The 12,207-nt window shown below is 52.1% G+C and overlaps 1 protein-coding gene across 1 annotated transcript; it reads right to left on the reverse strand.

Annotated features, from left to right (window-relative positions):
- Nucleotides 1-6,700: 6,700 nt before the first annotated feature.
- Nucleotides 6,701-10,252, reverse strand: LOC101944014 (homeobox protein not2-like). The gene is made up of 3 exons (XM_005291510.4): nucleotides 9,778-10,252; nucleotides 9,486-9,670; nucleotides 6,701-7,910 (listed from the first exon to the last, which is right to left on the reverse strand). Exons 1-3 carry the CDS (start codon nucleotides 10,103-10,105, stop codon nucleotides 7,707-7,709), a joined length of 717 nt encoding a protein of 238 aa, XP_005291567.1. The 5' UTR covers nucleotides 10,106-10,252; the 3' UTR covers nucleotides 6,701-7,706.
- Between the last annotated feature and the right edge of the window lie 1,955 nt (nucleotides 10,253-12,207).

Consider the following 12,207-nt stretch of genomic DNA (forward strand, 5'->3'; position numbering starts at 1 on the left):
ACCCTAAATATGGCGATCAGTGGTTAGACCCTGAGCATATGGGTGAGATCCACCAGCCCAGACCCCTGGAAAGAATCCTCTGTAGCAACTCAGAGCCCTCCCCATCTAGCGTCCCATCACTTACACCGAGGAGTAGCTTTACGCTGCAGATCCTCCCACTGACACGGCTAGGACCACGTGTGGAGTGGCTGTTCTGGGGGAAGGATTCACCATCTGGCCCTTAACATCAGTCTAAGCTGTGGAGCTCACTGCTGGGGTGACATCCAGTTTGCATTGAAATATGTCCAGCTGACCCACAATGGAGGCAAGTAAAACACAGGCTTCAAGTGAATTCTTGGGCCACTTGTTGTACGTAGACGTAGACATTTCTCCTGTAGGGCCTGATCCGAAGCCCAAAGATGGAGGGCAGGGACCATCTACTACCCTGTTTGTACAGCGCCTATCACAATGGGGCCCCATTGTTGGCTGGTCCATGGGTACTGCCATCATAAAGATTCCCGTTGACTTTGATGGGCTTTGGATCAGGCCCCATATTACTTAAGCTTTCAGTCAATTGGGGTTTTTTATCTAAGGGGAGCAATCCTGCAAGCCTTTACTCAACCGAGTAATAATTACTCGTGCAAATAATCCCATTGACTTTGACATTTTCAGTGGGACTGGTCGCGTGAGTAAGCCCTACTCATGTAAAGTAGGGTGGGCATGATCGGACCCTCGTGTTGCAACTTCAGCTGATCCATTCCTATCTATCCGCCGGCATTGATATCGTTTATCAGCACAGCAGCTCAGCGCTCCATCATTACGATCAATATCATGCAAGCTAATCCTCTTAATAAGGATTATTATCACTTATTAATATGTCTCTAGCCCTGGAAGTACGATAGCTACTTTGCCGACAAGTCCCTGCCCTGAAGAGTGAAGCCTGGCAACGTATTTTGGGGCGGAAGTTTGGGGAAAGGAGGGAAAAATTCTTTGAAATGAAACAGACCAGGGAAAAACTCTCTGCTGTGGCTATATAGCCCAAAGCTTCCAAGCGACCAGCAGCTCCTCTGGGAATATCCTTGGGCTGAAGACAGCTCTTCCTGGCTTGACGCCGATAATGAAACCCGTTCAATGCAATGCCGTGAGGCCACGCACGCTGCGCTGCGTCCCCTTGGCCCTGGGTAGCACGGAGAAGCTAAGAGACGTGATTCAGTATCATTGAAAGCCACCCATGTCCCCTGCTCTGTCCCTGAGAAGCGAGAATTTGACTGGTCTGTACATCTACCAACCTGGAACTGATGTTAATAAGCCAGATCAGCCCTTCCCCTGGGTGGGCCAGGAGACGCTGGGAAGGTTCCCCAGATTCTTGTGTTGGAGGGGGCGTGGATTGCAGGGGGGCTGGGCTCCAGAACCTGTGGATCCCTTGAGATTCCTGTAGATCTCAAGGGATCTGCTGGAGGCCCTGGGCCTCTGGATTGGCTCCCCCGTCCCCAGCTCCCTTCCAGTGCCCACGAGGCCGTGCTGCTACACCTCTCCAGGGGCCGTTGTGCAGGGTGGAATGGGGGCTCCAGAAGAACGAAGGTAGCCTTGGGCTGTGTTGGCTTTCCCTGTGGGCATGGCGGTGGAGGGGGGGAGGCAGTGTGTGCATCACACTCAGCGCGGGGGCCAGCCAGGTGGGGATCCCTCACGCTGCGCTGGTTCCCCAGCTATGCCAGGGCCTGGAGCTGGGAATGCCATCACCATGTGGCCCAATAATACAGAATAACAATAACCTAACTGCATATAGAACAACAATAACAAATAATGAACAGGAGGACTTGTGGCACCTAAGAGACTAACAAATTTATTAGAGCATAAGCTTTCGTGGACTACAGTCCACTTCTTCGGATGCATATAACGGATGCATATAAAAAATAACGAATAATGACAGCATTATATAACCTAGCACTTAACTAATGTTTGTGCAGGGCTTTACGAATGTCAAGTGAGAGATTAGATAGAGGGGTGTCTGTGGGGATGGATAGTTAGAGGGGCGTGGATGGGGGTGGATGATAGAGGGGTGTGGATGGGGATAGATAGATGGGTGTGGATGGGAAAAGAGGAATAGATTAGATAGAGGCATGTTTGGAGATGGATGGATAGAGGGATGTGTATGAGGATAGAGGATGGGTGTGGATGGAGATAGAGGGGTGTAGGGTGGGGATAGAGGGATAGATTGAGGGGTGTGGTCGGGGATGGATGGATGGATAGAGGGGTGTGGGTGGGGATAGATTGAGAGGTGTGGGTGGGGATGAATGGATAGACAGAGGGGAGGGACGGATAGATAGAGGGGTGTGGGTGGGGCTGGATGGATGGAGGGGTGAGGGTGGGGATGGAGATGGATTGAGGGGTGCTGATGGGATTGGGATAAATTGAGGGGTGTGGATGGGGATGGATGGATAGATTGAGGGGTGGGTGGGGATAGACAGAGGGATGGGGATGGATGGATAGATTGAGGGGTGTGGATGGGGTTAGATAGGGGTGTGTGGATGGGGATGGACGGATAGATTGAGGCGGTGGGTGGGGACAGACAGAGGGATGGGGATGGATGGATAGATTGAGGGGTGGGTGGGGATGGATAGATAGAGCGGTGTGGGTGAGGCTAACAGAAAGAAAGTAATGGAGAGAGATAGTGAGCTAGAATTCCTTTAATTGTCAAGGCTCTTTACAAACTGTATGTGATTTAACCTAACTAAACGATCTAATTAAGCTAATCGTTAAGCTAAAAGCTCCCTAAAAATAATGGGGAAAAGAGTCCAGTGTTCTCCGCTATCCTTATACGTTTCCCCTCTCCTTGTTATCCCCTCCCCATGATCACTTCCCTGTGCAGCTGGCGATAAGTCCATTTTCCAGGCCATGCCTGAGATCCAAGTTCTGATTTTCCCCTCCACCCTGTTCCCAGCCGGCGAGATGACCCTGCGCTGATCTCCCGGTCTCTATCTCGGCACCCGTGTCAGGTGTTGCTGCCTTATCCTGCCCCACGCCTGTTTCTGTCGGAGGGGACAGACCCCCGCAGCAGCTCACGGGCAGTTGTAATTCACTTTCTTCGGTTTCATTCCTCCCGGGGTCCTGTGTGCAAAGAGGGGAAATCGCTGGGCTGTAAAAATACACGTGCAGATGCCTCAATTCCCAGCATTTTTATAGCCTCCAAGGGGAACCTTAAAAGCTATTCCCAGGGCAGGAGGAAGTTCATTTTGTGGCAGGCACCAATATGACTAACTATAATGAGCTAAAGAGGGAGCATGGGCCCATATTATATGGAGAGGGGGTGGCTGAGGGGCATTCTAGATCCCCGGCTGGTGTGAATGGGTGTAGCTCCATTGAAGTCAATAGGTCATATCGCCAGCTGGTGTGAATCAGTGTTGCTCCATTGGAGTCAACAGGCCAGATCTGCATCCGGTGCACGTTGGCGTCGTCCTGTTGGAGTTGATGGAGTGATGCCAGTTTGCACCAGCTGAGGATCTGGCCCTACGTACCTGCCATGCCAACCTCTGCACACCTTACTCCCACGAGTAACACCCTTGATTTTGATGGGCCTCCTCCTGTGAGTAAGGGTTTGTGGGGTCATGCCCCAATCCATCAATTTCTCCTTCAGGAACCCAAACCTGCAGCGCTTATTCTGGTAAAACCCCCCCGGGGCCTACTGAGCATTTTGCCTGAGTGAGGACTGCAGGATGGGAGCTCCCGAGAGGGAACAAGAACTGCAGAGCGCCCCGTGTTAATTCCAAAGAGGGATCTCCCAAGGCCTGAATCACTAGCACAAAGAACGCTTACAGTAGGTCTGAATTAATGTGCAGGGTCCTCCTTCCAGCCCAGTGGCCTCTGTGCTAGAGGTTTCTCCTTCCACAACCAGCACTCCACTCCACTCCGCTTACCGACAAGGTGTTCAGCACCTCCCATTGACTCCAGACCGCCGGCACTTCCAGGATCGGGTCCTAGTTGCAACCTGCTATGGCGAGCCTCAGCTGCTCTGGGATTCACTTGGAAGCCATGCGCCTTCTGGTGAGGCCGTTGTGCAATGAGTCTGGCAGACACTTGGCACCTGGCGTAGGGCCTGAACCTACGAGCATCCATGCGAGGGTACCAAGGTCTGAGAGAGATTAGCCTGCAGGAAATCTACCAGTGCAAACCTGGAATGGCGCCGCTGAAGTCAGTGCAGCTATTCTGGAGGCACTGAAATCTGTCCCACTAGTGATGGTTTTCAGGATCAGGCCCTTTGTCATTGTTTATTTGTATTATTATCTATAGCATGGTAGTGCCTAGAGGCCCCAGCTGGGATCAGGGCACACTGATAGTCCCTCCCTCCCTCCCTGAAGAGCTTCAGTCTAAACAGATAAAGCATGGGAGGGGAAACTGAGGCACGGTGACTTGCACAAAGTCACTGGCAGAGCTGGGCATAGAACTCAGGTCTCCTGAGTTCCAGTCCAGTGCTTCATCAATTAGCTCATGATGCCAACCCAGGAAAGAGAGTCCCCCTGCCACAGAGAGGAAACTGTTAATGCCAAACACTTTGATGCTTTTTTAGGCAGGAGTTAAAAATGTTGTCCATTGCAAACCTAGATCAAACTAGAGATGGTAACTCAAATAGGTTCCCACTAGAATGCCCAGGCAGGCAATCTATACTTGGGCAAAACTTCCCTGAAGTCAGGACTGCTGGGCTGGGCTGGGCTAGTAAAGTGTCCGAGATCCCCTTTTCCACCCAAGCTCTTGCTGAGTTTGGAGCGTGCAGGACACTGCAGGATCAGGCCCCTCATAGCAGGCTTGTAATATGGAAGGGCCCAAACACTGGTAAAGTTTTGTGTCCAAGAGCCCAAATCTGCGAGATGCAGAGCCACCCTGGATCCCCCTGGTGCTGCGCCGACTTAGGAGCTGGCAGCCCAGCGATGCCCGGGCCGCTCCTGTTGTCCATAGGCAGAGCCCAGTAAAGCGAGTGGCATCCGAGATGACAGAGTTCAAGCCGGCAAACACGCCATCGGGTCACACCAGACAGCTAAAGACATTAGCACAGTTTGGGCTCTTTGAGCCTCCAGCTAATCCCAGCTCTGAAAACAGTCGGAACAAAGGGCAGCTTCAATCACATCATCTCGGCTTCTTCTTTGTGTTTCGCTTCTGCCGGAATAAACTCTCTAATCCCATTGGGTTTCGTCCCATCCCATCACTGGGGATGCGGATTATTGGGCCTGGGGAATCATTGGGGGGGATGTTATGCCTTTCCCCATGGTTTTGAAGACATGATCAGCACTTTTCTACCAGTTTTAGGATGCAACCCTGCCAGTCCCAGGTGGTATTTATACTGTGCCCAGCGCTGTGATACTGTTGGCTTAATGGGTGTGGGAAGTGCCTCCAGAGATCCCCATTCATTTCAATAGAAAGTTCTGAATAAAAATTAGTGATGCTATTTTTTCCAGTCGGCACTTAGATTTGTTTCTGATTCATTCAACGTATGAACACTCTTATTCCACAGTAAGAGTGTCCACACATGGAATTATTCAGGGGCAGCTATTGCACTTTGAATTCACCCACTCCCCAAATCAGAAAACCACTTCCAAGTGTAGACAAACTTTTCCATGTTTCTGAGACACTCCTTCCCCTGGGTTCTGAGCCCCATGACGCCCACACAGGCTCAGAAGTATTGAGTATGGACCTGCTTTTCTGAGCACCAGCAGCTACCACAGATTTCAGCGGGAGGTGTGAGAAATCTGGCGCTGCGTTTTACTGTGGGTTTAATTCTGCTCTCACTCAAACCAGGGTTAAATCAGGAGTGACTCCGTGGTGTGGGACCTTTGTCTTTGTGACTGTCCGAAGTAAAACACTGGGGGGAGAGCAAAATATTCCTCATGCATGTTTTTCTTCTTCTGGAATTACTGACATCTAGGCCCAATCCTGCCTCTATTTAAGCCAGCAAGGGCCAGCTCCTCAAAGGTATTTAGGTACCTAACTTACTGTTGATTTCAATGAAGTTAGGAGCCTAATTACCTGTGTGGATCTGGGCCGCGTGTTTTGTAACTTGAGGACTGGGCCCTTTTTCCTAAAGTCTGTGCAGACCTGGATTGGATCCCTGGCAATCAGGTTGGTGAATACACCTTCTGCCGGCTTCAGTACATCCATGCTATCATGCCCCACTTTCTTGATGTTTGTAATTTGTTAAACTCTAAACTACTCATCTTCCCCCCCAGTGCCAGAGTATCTGATGGCCTCACCATTTTTAATAGATTTATCCCAAGAGGTAGGGTAGCACTATTATCCCCCTTGTACAGGTGGGAAACTGAGTCACAGAGGAACAAAAGCTAACCTGTTCAAGTGACTGGTGATTTTGGGGGGCCCAGTTTGAGACACCTTGAAGGGGTTTGATTTTCAGAGGGCAGGTGCTTGAGGCGTCCTGAAAAGCGAGGTGTGAAGGCAGTAGAATCAAGCCCATGTGTTTTAGTTAAACATTTTTCACTACATGCCATTTCAAATCAAATAAAAATATCGCCATTTAATACAGTACGAACCCCCCCAGCTCTTCTAGTGGAGGGCATTAACCTCTCACGTGGCCAGTCACCACATTCATCTTCATTTCAGCCCTGCTTCTGAAAACACTCAGCAGGGAGACTTGTGCTTACCACGCATAAGGCACCTGGAAGCTAGCACTACTCCCAGCTGTTTGGGCAGGAGCGGGCTCCTAGCCTGCAGCCCTTGCCCCTGTTTTAAAGGGCAATGCACATTTGCCAAGCGGTGTAAGAAAGACACAATACTATCGCCTCTTTCAGCATTAACAAAAAATCCTTGTGGAATAATGACTACAGAGGTAGCAGCGCGGTTTGCTTTTTTTCTCTCTTAGTGTGCTCTAGTGGGACTCAGGATGCCTGGATTCTATTCCCAGCCATTGCCACTGCCCGGTGTGTGACCTTGGGCAAGTCCCATTGCCTCTCTGCTCCCCTTTGTCTGGACTACAGTAAACTCCCTCATTCCCTGGACAGGCTCTCATTTGGCTGGATAGCCTCGGCACTCACCTATCCTGAGACCAACATGGCTACCACACTGGAAACAAAGAGAGATTAGAACAAACCAAGGCCAGGTCTACACTGTAAATTTACACTGGTGAACTATGTCGCTCAGGGGTGTGAAAAATCAGGGGTGAGTAGGGGTGGGGGAGAAGTGCCTTTATTTTGTCTCCCCGCTGCACCAAAAAGTTTGTTGTTTATACAAAGAGCAGCTAGGCAACGAGAAGTCATGCCAGTAAAATGAAAAAAATCCCGCAAGTGCGTTCCCATGAACAAAGAGAGGCAGCGTTCCAGGCTAAAGTAGAGGTTTATTATGAAGGGGGTGGGGGAGGACGGTTGTTAAATAAATAAGAAGGGGGGGTGATGACTTTGGGATACATTTTTATCCTGACACAAATTCCGAGACGCCTACAGAGAGCTACTGCTTTTCATTACAGAGCCAATGACCACGTAATTCACAGGTCGGTGCCCAAAGGCCGGTGACAGGCCTGGTGTAAGAACCCGAGCCGGCTAGAGTAGCAAAGTCATTGTGTTTTATTTTTTTTAAACAATTGCATAAATTAATCTATTTTTGCACTGCAAAAAATAATCCCTACACTGTATATATTAGATATGCACGTTGCCAGCTATAATACAGTATGTACAGGGGTGAGGACCCGAAGCACAGCACAGGAGAGTCTGTCCAGAGAGAGGTGCAGTAGATTACTCCAAGTGAGGGGAGGACAAACCTTCCTGATCATCGGTAGATTCCTTGGTAAAGTCCCTGTCCCCTTCCTCTCCCTGGTGGGTCTGCGAATCCCGGCTCCGTTGGGGAGTGGCCAGACCCATCTTCACCAGTTTGGCTTGTTGCTGTTCCAGGCTCTGCTTCCTCCACTTGATCCGTCTGTTCTGGAACCAGACTTTTACCTTTGGAAGAGAAGATGTTTCGCTTTTAAAAATCAGACTCTAGCAGGGACCTTCGCTAAGCAGATCTAATAACCCTGGAAGGCCTCACATGCTGTGGTGATGGGCCCCCGTGCAAAACCTGAGGTAGATGCAGCTTCAGAGACACCTCCCTGGTTGAAAAGTTTGTGTGGGGGTGTGGGAGACGGCAGCCAGCCCCCTCCGCCTCTCCTCATGGATCCCTGTCTAACAGGCCCATCCCAGGGCCCGATCCTGTGCCGACTGGCAGTCAAACGCCCATTGATTTGGGTCAGATCAGGATCAGTCAAAATACACATTTGACTAGTTGCTGGAGAGAGCCAGTTATCCCTGAATGGGGGTAAAGGGGTGTTGACTGACTCAGGAGAGCTGGGTTTGATTCCTCCTTCCTGTGAGATGCTGAGAACCTAGGCCCAGATCCTCAGAGTTCTTTAGGTGTCTAATTCCAATTGAGTTCCAGGGGCGTTAGGTGCCTAAGTATCTTTCAGGATCTGGGCCCTAGCCATCAGCTGGATCTCATCAGGGCAGCTTGCCATGGTAGCAGCATCCAGAGGTGTTGAGTGAAAGGCCCAATGATTAGCCTGGGGTGAAGTCCCTGCTCTGCTACAGGCTTGTCTGTTCCTCAGTTCCCCAGCTGGAGAAGAAGGGGAATAGTACTTGGTCTTGTCTATTTAGATTGTAAGCTTTTGAGGGAAGATACTGGTTCTGACCAGGGGTCCTACAGCACCCACGGGACCCAGTTCCTGAGCGGAGCTGTTGCTGGGATATCAGCAATAATACTGGTCCCTGCTTTGGAGAGCTCAGACTTCAGAGACTAGTTACTGCCCCAGACCACAGCCACAAGAGAAATATGTGGAAAAAAATCCAGCTTTTAAGAGCCTTTGGAACCAGATTCTTCCTCCCTTCCTCCCAGTGAGTAGCCACAGCCATTGAGCTACTCAGACAGCCTGACCCAAAGCCTGGAGCCAGCAGGAGAAGTCCCACCGACTTTGGTGGGCTTTGGGTCAGGCCCAGAGGCAGGAGGGCAGGTTTCCACGTTGTTCCTAGATGGGAGCTGCTGCTGGAATCCTGCCCCCAGTCTGTTCTCAAGGGCTTTATTCAGTCTGGCTTGGGCTCCAGAAGGCTTCCACTCCCCTTCCCTTGGGAGGCTCTTATGTATACAGTCACTTGGCTTTCGCCCTCCCCCCCAAAAATAGAAAAACTACAGAAAGCCCATGGGAGAGTGAGTCCTGCACTGGGCTGGGGGCAGGGAGGGGGAGAGACTGGGAAATGCTCCATCTTGCAGCCCTTATTTGGAGGAAAACTTGTATTGAAGTCAATGGGAATGTGTGCCCAACTCCAGGGAGGATGGAGAGAAACCTGTGAAGCCTATGTAGGGTTCAAGCCATGGGTGGCTTCATCCCTCTTTCTGTCCCCCTTGGAGCTGGACACACTGGGGAGCAGACCATGGGGCAGGTAACTTTGCAGATGGAGGAGGCGCTAGCCTCCTTGGTTCCCCTGGCACTGCCATCCCTACCACCCTCTAGGTACAGGGCTGGGGGAGAGGCAGGCTTGTCTTACCTGCTCTTCGGTGAGGTGCAGAGCGGAGGCTAGCAGACACCGCTCGGTGCCCACCATGTACTGCTGCCGGGCGAACTCCTTCTCCAGCCGGGCCAGCTGGTCGCTGGTGAAGATGGTCCTGACCCGCTTGGATTTGCCCGACTTGGCTCTGAAGCCTGGGAAGCAGCATTTGGAGAGCAGATACCCTGTGCGTAAAGACGAAAGAAAGCGCTCAGAGGAGAGGCGCGGGGTGCTGGCCACGAGTGGGGGGCCCTGGCGGGGGGGGGAGAGTCGGGGGACATCAGGCTCTTACCTGGGGCTCTGAGAGGGGCCCGCCAGCCCGCCAGGGCCGGGTAGCAGACGGGGTAGAGCGGCCGAGGCTGCAGGAGGGGATGCGCCTGGGCGCACAGCTGGAGCGCACCGCCCGGCCAGGCGCTGTCTGGCCAGCCGGGGTCCCAGCGCCCGGCGCCAGGAGGAGGCGGCGGCGGCGGCGGCGAGGGCTCTGACCGGCCCAGGAGAGCATCGATGGTGAAGGATTTCCCCGCCGGAGCCTTGGGGGAGTGTCCGGGGGGCGAGGGGCCGGGGTAAGGCCGCAGGGCCGGAGCGGGCAGCCCAAAGGGCAGCAGGGTCGTGGTCAGCATGGCCAGGCGGTGCCAGAGATCGGCGAGGGGGTCCCTGCACCGGGAGGAGGCGGAGGCAGCAGGTGAGGGGCTGAGCGCGCTCCTGGCCTGATCATACAGCCAGGCCGGCCCCGCTCCCTCCCTTATATCCGGAGCAGGGACCCTGAAGTGCTAATGGCTCCTGCTGGGTTTTTGTTCGCCCCTAAGTAGCAGATGAAAAAGGTGTCCGGGCCAACAAGGGATCCAATTAATGGATGGGCCGGGGAGCTGGAAAGGGGCGGGGGGGGGGGGAGAGAGAGAGATCCACTTGACAGGAGCTTCAGAAATCTCCCAAGATCGCTGGTGGGGTGCCCCTTGGGTTTACACACACACAAACCTTCCATCCCGTTGTTTCCACCTTGGCAGCTCCGGTGAAGCTGCCAGCCCATGGATATGGCGACAAACCGGCGCGAGGAGAGGGTCTATGTACATAAATCCAGGAGGCAAAGCCCCCCAAGTTCTCCTCTCTCCCAACCCCCTTTTCCTCATCAATTTCTGCCCTGGGTCCTTGGTTGGAAATACGCCACCCCCACCCCTCAGAGCCAGAGCTAGGGCTGTGGGAAGGGCCCAAGGGCCTGCGGAGCGAGGAAACGAAGCTTGGCTCACATGGGAACACTAGGTTCAGGGGAGTTTCTCCTGAGTAGGGGAATGCAGGCTGCAGGGTTACAGGTGGCACTGATTTATAGCGTCATTTGAGGTAGTGATTCCTTTGCGTTTCCTTGTGCCTCACTCCCCTCTCTGGCGTGATGCCCTCTGCATTTTGGGGCTCTTTGCTCTTAGGGTCAGATCCTGCTCCCCCCCGTACTCAGGCTGAGAAGCACCTTGCTTGATTTCAGTGGGCCAACTCGCAGAGGGCAGTGATGCGTAGCGTGTGCAGGACTGGCAGAATCCGGAACAGTATTTCATCAGCATAGACCTGGGCTGCTGGTGCTATCTGGTATCAGGGGGTAGCCGGGTTAGTCTGTATCTACAAAAACAACAAGGAGTCTGGTGGCACCTTAAAGACTAACAGATTTATTTGGGCATAAGCTTTCGTGGGTAAAAACCTCACTTCTTCAGATGCACAGAGTGAAAGTTACAGATGCAGGCATTATATACTGGCACATGGAGAGCAGGGAGTTACTTCGCGAGTGGAGAACCAGTGTGGACAGGCCCAATTAAATCAGGGTGGATGTGGTCCATTCCCAATAATAGATGAGGAGGTGTCAATTCCAGGAGAGGAAAAGCTGCTTCTGTAATGAGCCAGCCACTCCCAGTCCCTATTCAAGCCCAGATTAATGGTGTTACATTTGCAAATACATTTTAGTTCAGCTGTTTCTCTTTGAAGTCTGTTTCTGAAGTTTTTTTGTTCAAGGATAGTGACTTTTAAATCTGTAACAGAATGACCAGGGAGATTGAAGTGTTCACTTACTGGCTGCTATCTATGGAGCTATTGATCCCAGGTTCTGATATGGCCCCTGTTACCATCGCATTTGAGCACCTCCCACGCTAATGGATTTATTGTCATTACCGTGAGGTAGGGAAATGCTTTTATCCCCATTTTACAGATGGGCAACTGAGGCACAGAGAGAATACAACCCAGATCCTCAGAGGTATTTAGGCATCTAACTCAAGTTGAATTCAGTGGGAATTAAGCATCTAAATACCCTTGAGGATCTGGGTCTAAGTGACTTGCCCAAGGTCACACAAGGAGTTTGTGGCAGGGAATTGAACCCAGGCGTCCCAGGCTAGCACCCAAACCACTGCACCTTTTCCCAGCGCTGGCTGCTGCTGCTACCTGCTCATCGTGGCAGGCTCCACTGATGGGATTCAGATGGTCATTAGGTTTTGAAATTCTGAAAATTGTACACCTTTTCCTAATGAGCTGGGAAAAGTCACACCTCCGTCCCAGGCCCTGCGGGGGGGCTGGCCCCAGTCAAAAGACTCCAGCGTGGCTTTCTTTTTATTGGGGAGGAAATGGGAGTTGAGGGAGAGAGCAAGCCAGGGCCCAAAACATCTGCAAAGCGTTTCCCCCTGCAAGGCCAGGCAAAAGACAGTGTAATGTCCCCCCCCACCCCCGGCTCCCCTTAGCTTTGGTTTCACTA

Source organism: Chrysemys picta, chromosome 5, assembly GCF_011386835.1.
Source record: "Chrysemys picta bellii isolate R12L10 chromosome 5, ASM1138683v2, whole genome shotgun sequence".
Taxonomy (NCBI): Eukaryota; Metazoa; Chordata; order Testudines; family Emydidae; genus Chrysemys; species Chrysemys picta.